The sequence below is a fragment of the Corythoichthys intestinalis genome, chromosome 9 (genome assembly GCF_030265065.1).
Source record: "Corythoichthys intestinalis isolate RoL2023-P3 chromosome 9, ASM3026506v1, whole genome shotgun sequence".
Classification (NCBI taxonomy): domain Eukaryota; kingdom Metazoa; phylum Chordata; class Actinopteri; order Syngnathiformes; family Syngnathidae; genus Corythoichthys; species Corythoichthys intestinalis.
Window position 1 is genome coordinate 20,611,706 of NC_080403.1, and position 17,147 is coordinate 20,628,852.

General features: G+C 39.2%; 1 protein-coding gene across 1 annotated transcript in view; it reads left to right on the top strand.

Annotated features, from left to right (window-relative positions):
- The window catches only part of mst1 (macrophage stimulating 1), a 31,400-nt gene that overhangs the window by 7,267 nt on the left and 6,986 nt on the right, over window positions 1–17,147 (top strand). The window contains exons 5-14 of the mRNA XM_057845734.1: window positions 258–394; window positions 3,684–3,804; window positions 3,876–3,994; window positions 5,422–5,596; window positions 6,282–6,412; window positions 6,619–6,721; window positions 12,335–12,471; window positions 14,157–14,189; window positions 14,329–14,443; window positions 14,506–14,583. Of these exons, the coding sequence (XP_057701717.1) occupies window positions 258–394; window positions 3,684–3,804; window positions 3,876–3,994; window positions 5,422–5,596; window positions 6,282–6,412; window positions 6,619–6,721; window positions 12,335–12,471; window positions 14,157–14,189; window positions 14,329–14,443; window positions 14,506–14,583 (1,149 nt within the window). The remainder of the gene's footprint in view (window positions 1–257; window positions 395–3,683; window positions 3,805–3,875; window positions 3,995–5,421; window positions 5,597–6,281; window positions 6,413–6,618; window positions 6,722–12,334; window positions 12,472–14,156; window positions 14,190–14,328; window positions 14,444–14,505; window positions 14,584–17,147) is intronic.

A 17,147-nucleotide genomic window follows, 5' to 3' on the forward strand; every position in this document is an offset into this window, starting at 1 on the left:
CCCCGCGGAAAGTACTCACTTCAGAGTCGGCGCTAAAATGTAGCTCGGAAGACGAGGTCCGCGTCCTAGGTTCCTACATATCCGAACACACAAAATGACGTCATCCACCCCCAAAAGGGTCGAGGAACTGCGTATAGTTACAACAGTGGAAAGCGCCTATAGAAACTAAGTACTGACGTTCCTACAGCCAGAAAGCGGCTAATAAGTGCAAGTGTTCGCTATTCTAGTTCCCAGTTACTCAATTGTGATGTGTTCAGGTGGACTCCGTTACCCAACAACGGCTTGGAGTTGAACTACTGCCGGAATCCTGATGGAGATCGCATCGGGCCCTGGTGTTACACGACTGATCCCGAGCGGCGTTATGAGAGCTGCAGCATCCCTCAGTGCAAGGATGGTAAGGACAGCACATTTCCACATAAGACACAGTTTGATAGACAGATAGAATCCATTTGAATTGAGAAAGGCTGGAAGCAATCATTTCTCAGATGAGTGTTTATTCATAAATCATTGGCTGTCATTAATGATGATTGATGTCCAATTCGTCTGAACTCGTAGAGGCTGGCACTGAATGATCATGTTTCAGTGGAAGTGAAAGTTTCTGTGGGGAGAGTTTATTCATAATCCATAACTGACCGCTGCCTATTCAAATGAATTGGATGTCTATAATCATCTTTGGCAGTGAATGATGATAAAGTTGGTCAAACATGACTTCCTTTTCCTGCCAGCCCTCCATTTTTTTCCCTTCTTCTCCATACCATGAATTCTGCCTAGCAGCAAGCTATCATCAGGCATGAAAATCTCTCACCTTTCGGCGAAATTCGCCGTTTTGAAGTCAAAAGGGGCGACCTACGTGAATTGCGTAGATCCGAAGAGAAATTCTTTTTGGACGGGGGGGGGGATTTTATTTATTATTATCATCATCATGTGATTAACTTGGTGCGCAAACTGAGCACTTCAGAAATCGGTCCTTTATAAAAGTGACACTTGGACAGTCAGCAAATCCTTCTAGATGCTTCGCTGACGAGAACCAATCATCGGCCCAAACTGCGTTCATTATTCCAATCGCGCGCACTCCTTACGTGTACATGGAGTGCTTGCAGAGCCTTTGGTTGCATTGCAAAGCTGCGAAAACAAAAAGCAGGCCTTATCCTCACCGGGGCAGACCAGAGCACAGCATACACACTTGCCTATATTTGCCAGCAGATTGAATTTGGTGAGTAATGATTTCAATCGTTTTCATATTTTGTGATATAATAAAGTTACTGCCATTCGTTGCAGCTTGCGTTGAACACTGCCAGAGCTTCCCGAATCTCCCGTGAAAAAATAGCTCCCGTTAAATTGGCGTCAAGCTTGTGTATTTAGCGGTAATATAAACGAAGAAACACACTGTTGAGTCAAATTAAGCGGCATGCTATCGGAGGGGGCGCATCGCATCGCTCCCGTCGTCCGCCTGAGACGATTTATTTTCGGCTGTGACTTGAGCTGACGGCCGGTGTCGGCACAACACCGGCCCGACGAGTGGTGGGAATGATTTTTGCTTCTTCAAGCTTTTCCGAAATACAGTGATCCCTCGTTTTTCGCCGTTAATGGGGACCAGAACCCACCGCAATAAGTGAAAACCGCAAAGTAGCGCCCCCCCCCCAATTTTTTTGTGCGTATTCAATGCATTTATTTAGATTTTTATGATATGATAATTATAAGTTTTAAACATGTTACTGCCCCACCGAATTATTTTTAAACAAGAATAAAGTAAGAAAATGCTTGGCTTTACTAAATGCTTCATAGTGAGTCTACTCAAACCCTCTCAGGCTGCTCACTTTGTTAAACGATAATTGACACATGTGCAAACTTTTTCTTTGATTGAATTTTTTTTTTTTTGTGGATGTTTTTTTCTTTTAATATATATTTTGTTTGGAAGCAACTAATTTTATATTGAATAATAAAATGTCCTAGCCAAAATGTGGCCCAAACGTAAAACATTACTTCAATGGAAAATGTTGTTTCAATCAAGAAAAAGTTTTCAAATGGTTTTTTGTCTCAAATTTATTTTTGCAATCAAAAACTTTTTTTTTTTTTTTTAATTGAAGTGACTTTTTTGGGATTAAAAATATATATTTTGATTGAAGCAACTTTGTTTTTTGATTGAATAATAAAGACACAAATCTACCTCCATCGTTATTGAAAGAGAAAGAAATTAAGAAAGCTTTAAAAATAAAAGCCACCGGGGAGTCTGATTTATTTATTTATTTATTTTTTGGGGGGGGGGGGATTTCTATTTCATTCTAAGGATAGGAGATTGAGGGATAAAAAAAGGAGTTGGATGAGGCTGCTAAAGGCAGTGGATACCTCATCAGCTGGGTGAATAGCACACTTGGTAAGAATAAGTTTGCAAGGATAGCTACAATTACAATGTTGTTTTTCTATAAGATTTTATGTCATTACTTTACTAATTATTAGGTGCTAGAGTTGTTAAGTATGGATAATAATGAAATAATAGTTTTGAGAAAACTGTGCTGTTGGTGGCTCAGTGACCATCTGATGTGGTTTGGTCTCAGATGAACAAGTTGAGGAAGGAAGTTTTGATGCAGAGGTTGAAGGAAGAAAAGAGGCAGACTGACTGAGTCACAGCCAGAAAGTGTTGATGACAGTGTTGATTTCTATTCACTGTTGCCCCCCGTATTAAAGTATGTCACAGTCCCAGCCAATTATTATCTAAAGCTGGTTAAAATTGAAGTTATGTTGTTTTAAGGTGTATTAAATACATGTACATGTGCCCCTTTTGATCTACGAGCACCCGCCCCTTCACCGGTCTCTGCACAGCCCTGCTGAAACACAGTGTGGGTCGACAGAGTTCAATATTTTATTGTTTTTACAGTGTCCCGGAACATATTTCCTCCACACCCTTCTCACCTTTTTAACCCCTGACCCATTTTCATGCCTGATTCTTTGCATTGACTAATAGGATGAAATTCAATGTCTTCCCAATTTAGCCAAGCAAAAATAATGAATGTATACAGAACATTTTACGCAAAACTTTTATAATGGGCCACACTTTTTTTTTTTTTTAGTAATTTCACTTTGAAAAAATGTTTTGCAATATGCTGTATGTTCTTTTGTTTTGTTTCATTTGACCATTCGGAGTTAGCTCACACAAAGCAGATTTTCGTAAAATTACCTGTCAATAATATGTATTGCGACTTAAATTAGACCATTACATAATTTTTTAAAATTCATAATATGATACAATTGTTTAAATAATGACTTAATTACAATTAATGTGCAGGAGATTATAGCATAGCATTGATAAAAGTAAAGAAATAATGCATGTACTATGGACTATACCAGACCTTAAAAAAGCCAGAAAAAAATTCAAACTCATTAAAATTGCACAGATGTTTTTTTAACTGCTAAAAGTACAAATATGCAGGGTATCAGCAAAAAATACAGTGGGGTTTTCCCGAATAACAAAAGAGAAGTTCCAGGGAAAACAACAACAGGATGAGATTCAAACCACAAATGTGTAGGACCTCCCTACATTATGACTCATTCATATTTTTTTCTAATTGAATCATCTTCATCTTATACATCTGATTGATTTAATGCAATAGTTTTATAATTCACACAAAAATGTCACTAATGAATTCCCTTTTTAAGATTTATGGGTGTGTACGCACTTTTTGCAGAGGTGTGCATCACATGCAATGGCGAAGACTACAGGGGGCAGGTGGACCACACCGTAAGCGGCAAGGAGTGTCAACGCTGGGACCAGCAGTACCCTCACCAACACATCTACCAGCCTGAAAAGTACTCGTCCCTCTTTTGACGACCACAAAAAGCATTTGACTCCGGCTTGATGTGACCTGTCCTTCTCTCAGGTACCCCGACAAGAGTCTAGACGACAACTACTGTCGTAACCCTGACGCTTCACCAGTGCCATGGTGCTACACCACCGACCCCAACGTAGAGCGAGAGAGCTGCGAGATCAGCAAGTGCAGTAAGATCACTCGGACAGTAATAGGTTGTGGCGCCCCCCTCCATGCGACATTTATGTAAGCTGTCGTGGCTGTTAGCTGTAGTTTTCCGCAGTTCAGCATCAAACGGAATGGTAGTACCGGTACACATATAACAGTTTGTTAGCGAAATTTGGAACAACTAGTTTCTTCAAAACATAGACTTTTCCCAAAATTTGCAACAGGGGTTGGGCAATAATCTGTAACTCTGGAGTTCCCAGTTAACAAATAGGTTGGGTCGTGGGAGGATAGAGAAGTTGCGTCATCTCGTGATATGGTTGAGAGTCTGCGTGCTTGACCGTTTTGCCCACAGTATTGTGACAATGGTCAGTTATGCACATCTCATACTAATGAATTTATTTTTAATCAGTTATTCTATCTAATTTAAAAATGTATACATTTTTTAAATTTTTTAATTTTTTAAAAGATGATAAATATTTAGATTTTTTTTTCCAAATACAAGAGGAAAAATCATTATCCAATTGATGTTAAAATCATTAAAAAATTAGGTTTATTTTCACTAGTGGAGGCAGCACTTCATCACCAAGCGATCAAGTGACACATGCCAGTTAGTGTAGCAGTTTCATACATGTGGTACATGCAGAAAACACATCTTTAAATTAGGGCTGTCAAAATTATCGCGTTAATGGGCGGTAATTAATGTTTTTAATTAATCACGTTAAAATATTTGACGCATTTAACGCACATGCCCCGCTCAAACAGATTAAAATGACAGCACAGTGTAACGTCCACTTGTTACTTGTGTTTTTTGGTGTTTTGTCGCCCTCTGCTGGCGCTTGGCTGCGACTGATTTTATGGGTTTCAGCATAATGAGCATTGTGTAATTATTGACATCAACAATGGTGAGCTAGTAGTTCATTTTTTGATTGAACATTTTACAAATTTTATTAAAACGAAAACATGAGGAGGGGTTTTAATATAAAATTTCTATAACTTGTACTAACATTTATCTTTTAAGAACTACAAGTCTTTCTATTCATGGATCGCTTTAACAGAATGTAAATAATGTTAATGCCATCTTGTTGATTTATTGTTATAATAAACAAATACAGTACTTATGTACCGTAAATTGAATGTATATAACCGTCTTGTGTCTTATCTTTCCATTCCAACAATAATTTACAGAAAAATATGGCATATTTTATAGATGGTTTGAATTGCGATTAATTACGATTAATTAATTTTTAAGCTGCAATTAACTCGATTAAAAATTTGAATCGTTTGACAGCCCTACTTCAAATACAAACAGACCCATTATCTGGATTACTCTCTTGTGTGATTTTACAGTAGTTGAGCTGGTAGGTACTCCGGAGATCCAATTTTCTGCATACAATCCATTAATAATAAATATACCCACTCTTAGCTTCTTCCCCTTTTTGTTGGTCCTCAGCCGAAGTGCGCGTAGAAAAGCGTCAACGCTCCAGCTTCACTACCAACTGCTTCCGTGGGCGTGGTGAGGACTACCGCGGTAGAGTCAACGAGACCACGTCGGGCATTCCCTGCCAGCCCTGGGACGCGCAGTATCCTCACGAGCATCCCTTTTACCCCAACACATATGAATGCAAGTGAGTGTCAACTTTTCACACACCATTGCGGAGACAATACAGAGTCTATTATTTTATATGCAGGACCTATTCTGCTTTCATGATAATAATAATCATTATACTTTAGTATAATCCTGGTGATAAGTCTTTTTGTAAACACATCTACACTATCTGAAAACAGAGTGTGGAGACTTAAGCCACATCTGGGGTACGCCGAGATGAATATTCAATTCATGCTGTGGGCTGCAGTCAAACGTGTGACTGCTGCTGACATTAGATGATGAATGTTGAGCAATTCCACATTAAAAACGCATGAAGTGAATATTCAACTCATTTATAAAGCCCTAATCACTCACTGTGCCAACATATTTGAAAAAGTACTCCATCATACGTACTCAAGGGTGGCAATAGCACTCACACTCTAATATAAAATGTGCACATAAAATAGAAATTCAACTCTTGTACTTTGGTAAAATTTCAAAAGTACAGACTCTCAAATGCCCTCTAAATGATGGAAGTCAAATTGATAAATAGGTGAATTTTGACTGTCAAAATTAAACAATTTCAGTTTTGTAGAAAAAAGGGAAAGTAGTGTTATCGTCACACCTTGTGATTAATAAGTTTTGAAGGATAACAACAAGGTAAACCGGAGGCCTTGCCGTAGAAATGAAAGGATGTGTTGAAAAGGTCACATGCTGCCATCTAGGGGCTTGGAGGAGAACTACTGCCGTAACCCGGACGGCTCCGAGGCCCCGTGGTGCTTCACATCTTTGCCAGAGATGAGGACAGCGCTCTGCCTGCAGATAAAACGCTGTGCAGACGACATCGACGCAGAGGGTGCGGCACACAGTACAACACAATATAATACAATGAGCATTTTTATCAACCCACAATGGGGAAATTCCTGTTTTTCTGGTGCTCTTTACAGCGTCACAAACACATGTATCGGTATTATGTTAAATCAAATGAATGAAGACAAATATAGGAATGACTACATTAAGAATCCTTTCATAATTTGATACTATTTTATTCCCTACCCTCAGATTGCTATCATGAAAATGGAAGAAACTACCGCGGCATGGTGCGCAAAACTCGCAAAGGCATCACCTGCCAAAAGTGGAACGTGAACACACCTCACCACACCAAGTAGGAATATCAAATATGTAAAGCATAACTACTGTATATACCCTCTCACACAAAAAGTACTGGATCAGAAAGGCCACTTACCGTAAAAGTCTTCCCACCGGCGCACCTTCAATTTTCTCAAAAGTGCACCTTATACATGAATATTGGTTAATCATGGCGGAGCATTCCCTTTAGCACAGCTCTAGCAAGGCGATGCATAATGCAACCACCACTACACTAAATGCAGTGTGCCCAGTTTTAAAATCTGGCATTCACTGAAAGTGCGGCTTATAGTGCGGAAAATGCAGTACCGTATTTTTCGGACTATAAGTCGCACCTGAGTATAAGTCGCACCAGCCATAAAATGCCCAACGGTGAGGAAAAAAACATATATGTCGCATCGGAGTATAAGTCGCATTTTGGGGGGAAATTTACTTGATAAGATAAAACACATAGAACAGATATGTCATCTTGAAAGGCAATTTAATATAAAAATACAATAAAGGACAACATGCCGAATAAGTATCCAGTATGATGTTACATGATGCATGAACAACGAAATGCAAATATACTGTCCTCACCAGGACGCTACGGCTCAGTCCTGGCTATACAGCGAGCTAAATGACGATGCTGTACGTCCGTATAATTTGCTGAATCAATTTTGTCCTCGATACCAAACAGGTTCGCCTCAACGTAAATAAATGACAATTAGGTGCTATTACAGCAATGACACAAACAGTTAGCATGCGTTTGCGAGCATTAGCACATCGTTCAAACAACCACACAACTGGCTCTAAGTGTCCGATCGCGGGTGGAAAACACACAACAATGACAGAAAAGATGATACACAGGCGTTGCCTCTGTAGAGATATTTCACATGCATAAACAATGAACGTAGGTTCGCAGCCATCTCTCTCTCTCTCTCTCTCACCCACTCGCTCAGAGATGCTGCGCAGCTGTCCGTCTTCTTCTGTCGTGTGAGCGCTCCTCTTCGCGTAAACAAGTGAAGTGCGAGTGCGCCCCCAATTGTGTGTGAAAGCGCCACAAACTAAAAGCATGCATTTCAATATAAAAAACTCAATAATAAAATTGAACACACATTGCCAAAGGCAGAACGCGAACGTGGCCGTTAAGAGTTATTCAGATAGCTATACCTGTAGCATAAAGAACATGCTAACAAGTTACCAAACCATCAGTGTCACTCCAAAATACCAAAATAACACGTGAAACGATATCATAATGTGTTTCTCACATAAGTCGCTCCTGAGTATAAGTTGCATCCCCAGCCAAACTATGAAAAAAAACTGCGAATTAAGTCCGAAACATATAGTAATTTTAATCTAATGCTATTGACTAAAAACATTTGACATCAAGCAGGCAACAAAATCTGTCAGCCAATAAAAAGACTTGGCTTTGATGTTCCACTATTTTTGTGAGGTTTATAGTAGGGCAACATGCTATTAAGATTGAAATCGTTGATCGGAAAATAATTTAGGTCAATCTCAGTGATCAGCTGTGACATTTATAATCAACCAAACATTGGGAGGTGTAAATGTCGAATGGTGAGGTATTCAAGTGGTTTATTACAGTCTATTTGAGGTTAAGTGCAACACTAAGCACACCAAACAAAGAAAATTGCACACACTGTGTATAAAATTCATTCATTCATTCATTCATTTTTAAAATACAAAATACTTTTCATCATTTGAACATCCGCTAGCTTAACGCTAATATACAATGGAAGATGTCATTCAGTCGATAATGAAAATTTAGAATTCATTCCTCTTTTTAACTTTACAAAACAATTATTTTTGGACTGTAAGGCACACCTGACTATAAGGCGGCACCTACCAAATTTGACGAGAAAACAGCATTTGTTTATGGATAAGCCGCACCGGACTATAGACCCTACCCACCGACGTCACAAAATCACGTGCTCGCTGTATGGTTCCGCCCCCTTGTCCGTCATTTTGTGTCTGTATTATCAATGGTCTCAATTGATCGAGCAATTTATAATGCACTTCATGGAAGACCCGGTGCTTTCGGATGCCGTAAACTCACTTGATGCGTTGCATAAAAGGCGTTATGTGGAAAACCTTCAGTTTATCCATTCGCCAGATCCATATTTGATGCCTAAATCGATGTTTTTGGACCCGCTGTCTCCGCCGTATTTGCCTGACATCTGCTAGCTACCCTGATATGTACAACTATCTTGTCCACACAAAATCAGCCTATTCTCACGAAAGTTTGAAAAACTTTAAGAGCTTGGAGGCTTATAAATACTTCGTTGCTGGTTGGGTGAAACAGGTCCTCGTCCACAAAAATTCGGCAGGAATCTATCTTGTGCTTGGAAAGGTGAGTTACGAAATTTTCAGTTCAAAATATTTTGTTATTGCTAACATCCACTGTCAAGTCTAATGTATTTCATGTCGTTTGTCAATGGAGTTAGGGCTTTTAATGTTTATATGGTTTAGCGATAGCACTCTCACTACATACATACGTGTATGTTGTCGGCGATTAGCCTAGCAATGATCTTAATTGTGGTTGTCAGCCCAAAACCCTCTAAATATATATTAAATGCATCTTACCAGATATAAAATGACTACTACATAATCTGTGGTAATCGTTTGGAGCACAGTTTTCTCGTCGAATTGCAGCAGCCCATCTCGCTCTCTTCTCTCCGGGTCTCTCGGAATCCGGTAGAACTTCAAGTCTCTCCGTCTATCTTCTCTGTTATTGCAACCGACCACCACACACGCCTTCACCATTTTGATTATTAATGTTAACGAGCAGAAAAACACGTTGTAAATAGGAGGAATGTACGTAGCCGTAACAGGTAAACATGATGTGTTGACGGACAATTGGGCGGCACCAGTCAGGAGGAAGGAGTTGTGACGTCACGTGGGTAGGGTCTATAGCCCCCAATCACCAACGTCACACAATCACGTGAATGCTGTGTTGTGCCGCCATATTGTCCGTCATTGTGTGTCCGTATTCTCAATGGTTTCAATTTATCGTGCAATTTATAGTGCAATTCATGGAAGCCCCAGTGCTTTCAGACGCTATAAACTCATTGGATGTGTTGCATAAAAGGCGTTATGTGGAAAAGCTTCAGTCAATCCATTCGCCAGATCCATATTTGATGCTTAAATCGATATTTTTCGACCCGCTGTCTTCGCCGTCTCTGCCTGACATCTGCTACCCTGATATCTACAACTATCTTGTCCTCAGAAACTCAGCCTATTTTCACGAAACTTTGAAAAACTTTAAGAGCAGCACTCTTAGCAACATTACCCCGTGTGACCCTTTACTTCCAATTTTCTGAAATGGCGACAATCAATAAAAAAAAAAAAAAGTTGACTGCGATGGCCGACGCTTCAAGGATAGGTGGATATTGGACTATTTCTTCAATAAAACACGCAACAGCTGTGTCTGCCTCATTTGCAAAGAGACAGTCGCTGTTTTCAAAGAGTTCGATGTGACGCAATATTACCAAACAAGACACGCTGACATGTACGACATGTACGACAACATTACAGGGAAGATACACAGCGAGAAATTATAGCAACTTGAAGCTAGTTTAATTTCACAGTAGCAGTATTTCGCAAGAGCCCGAGTGTCGAAAGAGAACGCCACAAAGGCGAGATTGTTGAAATTATAAATTTAAAAAAATAATAATAAAGCAAATGTGACACACAGAAGGGCTTGCTAAAATTTGTTTAAATATATTGTTCTACGTAAATCAGCCAAGGTAGCACCCCCTTATTTTTACCACACCAAATCTGGCCTCCTTTGCAAAAAGTTTGGACACCCCTGTTTAACTGATGATCCGTAGACGAGGCCAGCTTCTTTCACTTCATACCAGCTAAATATTATTCAAATAATAATGATGGCGGAAGAAATAAACATCTTGAATTTGAAACTGTATGTTGTCGGCGATTAGCCTCGCAACGATCATAAGTGTGGTTGTCAGCCCAAAACCCTCTAAATATATATTACATGCATCTTACCAGGTATAAAATGACTACTACATAGTCTGTGGTGATCGTTTAGTGCCCAGTTTTCTCGTCGAATTGCAGCAGTCCATCTCGCTCTCCTCTTCGGGTCTCTCGGAATACGGTAGAACTTCAAGTCCAACCGCCCACGCACGCCTTCACCATTTTGATTATTAATGTTAACGGGCAGAAAAACACACCGCAATAGGAGGCATGTACGTAGCAGTAATGTGTAAACATGACGAGCTGACGGAAAATATGGCGGCTCCAGTCAGGGGGGCGGAGTTGTGACGTCATGTGATTGGGGTCTATAAGCCGCAACTATCCTCTCTGTATTATGGGATATTTACACCGAAAGATTTTACGCAGTAACACTTTATTTCACGGCGGTGTCATAAGACCGTCATAATTATAATGTTATGAGTAGGGCTGTCAAACGATTAAAATTTTTAATAGAGTTAATTACAGCTTAAAAATTAATTAATCGTAATTAATCGCAATTAATCGCAATTCAAACCATCTATAAAATATGCCATATTTTTCTGTAAATTATATATATATATTCTGTAAAATAAATTGTTGGAATGGAAAGATAAGACACAAGATGGATATATACATTCAACATACGGTACATAAGGACTGTAGTGGCCATTTCACTCTACTGTCATTTAAATCTGTCTATGCTGTCCTCACTCCGAAGCGTCTACTTTTTCCAAAGCTAGACAGCTAGTGAACGACGCCTTAATAATCAGACTTCTTCCTTTTTCATCTGATTTATTAATAAAATGGCCTCAAACCATTGTCCTCTTTAGACCATAGTAAAACTACAAAAAAAAATGTACACAAGCATTGCATTAGCAACAACGTTAGCTTAGCACGCTATACAGGTTCACTAAACATAAACAAAAAGCGTCTCATACAAAAAATATAACATTTCGCTTACTAACATAATATGTACATTCTTTACAACAACCATACTTACGGACAAATCTTGTCCAAGGATCATATGAGCACAACATTACAACGTAGGCGTCAGCCCGAGACGCCGTGCAGCCATCTTGAACTGGCAAGGAAGCAATAAACCATGTCGCAAAGCGACCACAAGAGTTCGCTGTTAGACAGCACAAAAAACCTTGCTGTAAAACTTACCAAAAGACAGAATACTGTCTGAGCGGGACATGTGCGTTAATTGCGTCAAATATTTTAACGTGATTAATTTAAAAAATTAATTACCGCGCGTTAACGCGATAATTTTGACAGCCCTAGTTATGAGCATTATTTAGTGTCATTCCCCAAATTAGCTCACTTTTGAATGGATATGAAAGATCAAGCTGTACACAATTGGAGTAAGTGACAAAATTTGGATGACTCTTAATGGCATCTGTCAGTGTCATGTCATAATTACGACAATCTTATGACGCCGCCGTCAAATAAAATGTTACCTATTAACCCAAATAAATCAACAAATAAGCCGCACTGGAATATAAACAACTGGATTCAAAATGAGGGGAAAAAAGTAGAAAAAAGAAAAAAGATTACGATACTTTATATGTGAATAAAATGTGGCCAGATCGCCCAGGCCTAGTTTATAGTACAATTGTACCCACTCCATTTCACTTATCACTATTTTATTCTCCAGAATAAACCCTAAAACGCATCCTGAGGCCAACCTGACTGAGAACTACTGTCGTAACCCAGATGGGGACCAACACGGTCCCTGGTGCTACACCATTGACCCTAAAACAGAGTTTGACTACTGTGCCATCAAGCAATGCGGTACTCAAGTGCATATTTTGTACTTATTCAGTCATGTACAGTGGTATGAAAAAGTATCTGAACCTTTTGGAATCTCACATTTCTGCATAAACTCACCATCAAATGTGATCTGATCTTTGTCAAAATCACACAGATGAAAAAACAGTGTCTGCTTTATCTAAAATCACACAAACATTTATAGGTTTTCATATTCTAATGAGGATAGTATGCAAACAATGACAGAAGGGGGAAAAATAAGTAAGAGAACATTCACATTTATCATTTTGTGCCCCCCCTTTGGCAGCAATAACTTCAACCAGACGTTTCCTGTAGCTGCTAATCAGTCTGGCACATCGATCAGGACTAATCTTGGCCCATTCTTCTCTACAAAACTACTGTAGTTCAGTCATATTTCTGTTATGTCTGGCATGAATCACTGTCTTTAGCTCATGCCACGGCATCTCAATGGGGTTCAAGTCTGGTCTTTGACTTGGCCACTCCAGAACGTGTATTTTGTTCTCCTGAAACCAGTTAGAAGTTGAATTACTTCTTTGTTTTGGATCATTGTCTTTTTAGCTTCACCCATCTGACAGATGGCTTCAGGTTTTCCTGCAAAAGATCCTGATAAACTTTTGAATTAATTCTTCCATTAATGATTGCAAGTTGTCCGCCCTGTGGTAGCAAAACAGCCCCAAATCATGATGCTCCCTCCACCATGCTTCACGGTGGGGATGAGGTGTTGATGTTGGTGAGCTGTTCCATTTTTCCTCCACACGTGACGTTGTGTGTTACTCTCAAACAATTCAACTTTGGCATCATCAGTCCACAAAATACAGTATTTTGCCAAAACTTCTGTGGAGTGTCCTAGTGCCTTTTTGCAAGCATTAAACGAGCAACTTTTTTTTTTTTTTAGACAGCAGTGGCTTCCTCCGTGGAGTTCTCCCATGAACACCATTCTTGGCTATAGTTTTACATATAGTTGATGTGTGCACAGAGATATTGGACTGTGCCAGTGATTTCTGTAAGTCTTTAGCAGATACTCTAGGGTTCTTTTTTTACCTCTCAGAGTATTCTGCACTGAACTATTGGCATCATCTTTGATGGACGGCCACTCCTTGGGAGAGACGCAACAGTGCCAAACTCTCTCCATTTGTAGAAAACTTCTCTGACTGCTGATTGATGAACATCCAGACTTTTAGCGGTGGTTTTGTATCCTTTCCCAGCTTTATACAAATAAACAATCCCTGATCGCAGGTTTTCAGACCGCTCTTTTGACCGAGCCATGATGCACATCAGACAATGCTTTCCATCAAGACAATTCTTACCAGGTGTGTGTTTTATAGTGGGTAGGGCAGCTTTAAACCACTCATCAGTGATTGGGCACACACCTGACTTAAATTGTTTGTTAAAAATTGGTTTTAATTGTTCTTTAAGTCTCCTTAGGCAGAGGGTTCACTTACTTATTTTCCCCCTTGTGTCATTGTTTGCATGCGATCCTCATTAAAATATAAAAACCTATAAATGTTTGGGTGGTTTTAGTTAAAGGCGACTCTGTTTTTTCATCTGTGTGATTTTGACAAAGATCAGATCATATTTGATGGTGATTTTGTGCAGAAATTTGAAAAATTCCAAAAGGTTCAGATACTTTTTCATGGCACTGTAATTTAACAACAAAGCTTCTTTAATACATTCTATTGTTCAAACAGCTGGAGAAAGAGTACCCCTCACAGAAGCAGTAGGTATGTGATTGAATTCTATAGTGCACTCATTGGATTAGCTCAACTCATCTGAATATTAAGTCATTAGCCATCATTGACAGTGAGCGGACGTCAATGGCAGTGAATAGGTTAACATAAGTTGTTGTCTTTTCCCTCCCAGAGAAGGTTGAGTTCAGCGAGTGTGGGAAAAGAGAAGACCGCTTCCAGAGTACCAGGTTACGCATCGTAAACGGCATTCCTGGGAACTCGCCGTGGACAGTTAGCTTAAGAGACAGGTACCTGCACATCCACGAGCATGAATACTACACACTCTTAACGCTCACTCTCACCCCGGCAGGAAAGGAAACCACTTTTGCGGGGGCGCCTTGGTGGACGCCAGATGGGTGATCAGCACAAAGCAGTGTTTCTCTTCCTGGTAATTCACAGTGACCCATTTTTTGAAACCGGTTTTGAGGGAAAGCTTACTTTTAGTGGTCTCTGACTGTCGAGCAATCACACGCACACCTGTCATGAATATGAATGAAGGCTTATGACGGATGTCAATGAGTGTTATTTAGTAAATTATGTCACCTTTCATCAGTGGCGGACTTGGCAATTTTGGGGCCTAAGGCGAACATATCCAGGGGCCCTCTTCATGGGTCAGGGGTTAAAAAGGTGAGAAGGGTGTGGAGGAAATATGTTCCGGTACACTAGGACTGTCCTAAACGACAAATTTTCTCCTGATTAGTCAGCCGACTAGTTTTACGATTAGTCGACTAACCTTAATAATTTTCTTTTTTTTTTTTTTTTTTACTAATTTAGCAATGAAATTTTTGTTGACGCTTATTAATTCACAAAACCATTTTGGAACACTTAAATTCTTTATTAAAGTACAAATAATCATGTAAATAACAATAATTAATCACAAATAAACAATGAAGTTAAATGCTGATAGCATTTACTAGTGCAAAAGAATGGAAAGCAAACAGATTCAGAAAACTGACTTTCCCTTCCCAACATTATTCAAAACAATTCTTGAAAAAAAATTCTAGCATTATTATTATAGTATACTACTATATATAATAGTAGTATGATAATTATAATAACTACCGTAATTTCCCGAATTTAACGCGCACTTTTTTCCCCCAAAATCAACTTGTAAACTCATGGTGCGCATTATAAACGGGTACATGGATGGAGACAGAAATATATATGTATTACGTATATATATATATATATATATATATATATATATATAAACCGATTTTTTTTCATTGACACGGCCACGTTGTATTGAAGAAACGTAAGCGGCGACCCGTTGCCGACCATTACGGTATGTGACGTCACCGTTTTGTTTCGGTAATACTTCACTCTAATCGGCCGAATGATTTCGTCTGTGTTAAATTCTGCTTTTTTCATTCATCATAAAGCACAGAATTCAGTTTCTTGAACTCATTTGAGTCGACGTTTATTGCAGCTCCGCAATTCGGACCATAACAAATGTAAGGACACACACGTCCTGTGTCCGTCAGCTATATCGGTCCCTCGGGAAACTCAAACCCAAATAACAATAGTTCCTTTTGTTACTGTCGTGTTGACAGCTACTAGCTCTCACGGATTTCCGACTTACGTTCTCACTTTCATTTTACCGTATCAATCCATGGAAGAAACATTTATTCATCATGAGGAAACGAGCAAGTTATACAGCAGCCTTTAAAAGAAAAGTCACATCTGTTTTGTTTTCTGCTAGATTCTGGTAAGTTGGAGAAGTTGTCAAATCATATTATTACCGTAAATATTGTCAGTTTACAGTAATGTTTTGAACTACCAATGTGCTATGCTTGTGCTGTGTTTCACCAGTCAGTAAAATGACATCTCTGTATCTGTACACAAGCTCTGTTTTCTTCTAAAATTAGGGTGCGCGTTATAAACGGGTACAATAATTTTCCCTAGATTTTACAAGTAAATTTGGGGTGCGCATTATACACGGGTGCGCCTTATATTCGGGAAATTACGGTATTCATTGCCAATCATATTTGTCATAGAGTGTCATTTGAAAGCTATTCATAGTGTAGATTCTACACTGTAGAATCTGTATTCTGTAGTATTTACTCTACATATTATAATATTAATTCTGAAGTATGTGGGATTAACTCCAGAAATCGTTATTTATATGACGAACATGACGTGCTTTTATTTTGAAATGTTCACCGGAGGTACTGTACGTTGCCTAAACCAGTAACCGAATGCTTTACACTCCGTAAAAAAACATTCTTCGTCTTTGCTTGTGGTGTCACAAATAGATTTTTTTTTTTTTTCTTTAGCAAATGCTGTTAACCAGCTGTTGAGTGTTATTGTATGACTGACTGGAACTGTACTGCATTGTCTCGCCTCAGGGTGTGCTGTCGTGTATTTTATGTTCGGTGTGAAGAAGAAGAAAGTTAAAAGAGGCATTAGCGGCCTGTTCTCAACTTCTCCCTCACTGCACTTTGGCTCTCATGGAGAGCACGTTGGCTCATGTGTTCGAAATAAACGATAGCCGACGTGCAAAGTAGCAAGTGAGCTGTAAAAATAGCGATCTTAGTAGCGTGAAAAATGCTAAGAGAGCTAAGTGAAGCTAACTGTTGAGGTGGTTGCAGCTCAACGTTGCATTCGTAGGAAGAATTGACGGAGAATAAGTTGTCTTTTAAACAAAACTTGGCGTGTTTAATTTCTACTGACATGCGGATACATCCTCTCTCATTGCCGTCTTCACAGGCAATCCCACAAATCAAAGTCATCAAAGTCAAACATGAAGAAGTAATAAAAGTAGCACTTTAGACAATTAAGTCCCATCCAGCCATCTTGTGGCGAAAAGATAATATGTCAATAATAACAAGCAATAGGAACATTATTTCAACATCAACTGAGGACAGATTTATGAATACAAAACATTTCTCCCACCATTTCTCTCAACACTAACGAACAGCTAAGCGGAGCTAAGCGATGCTAAATGGAGCT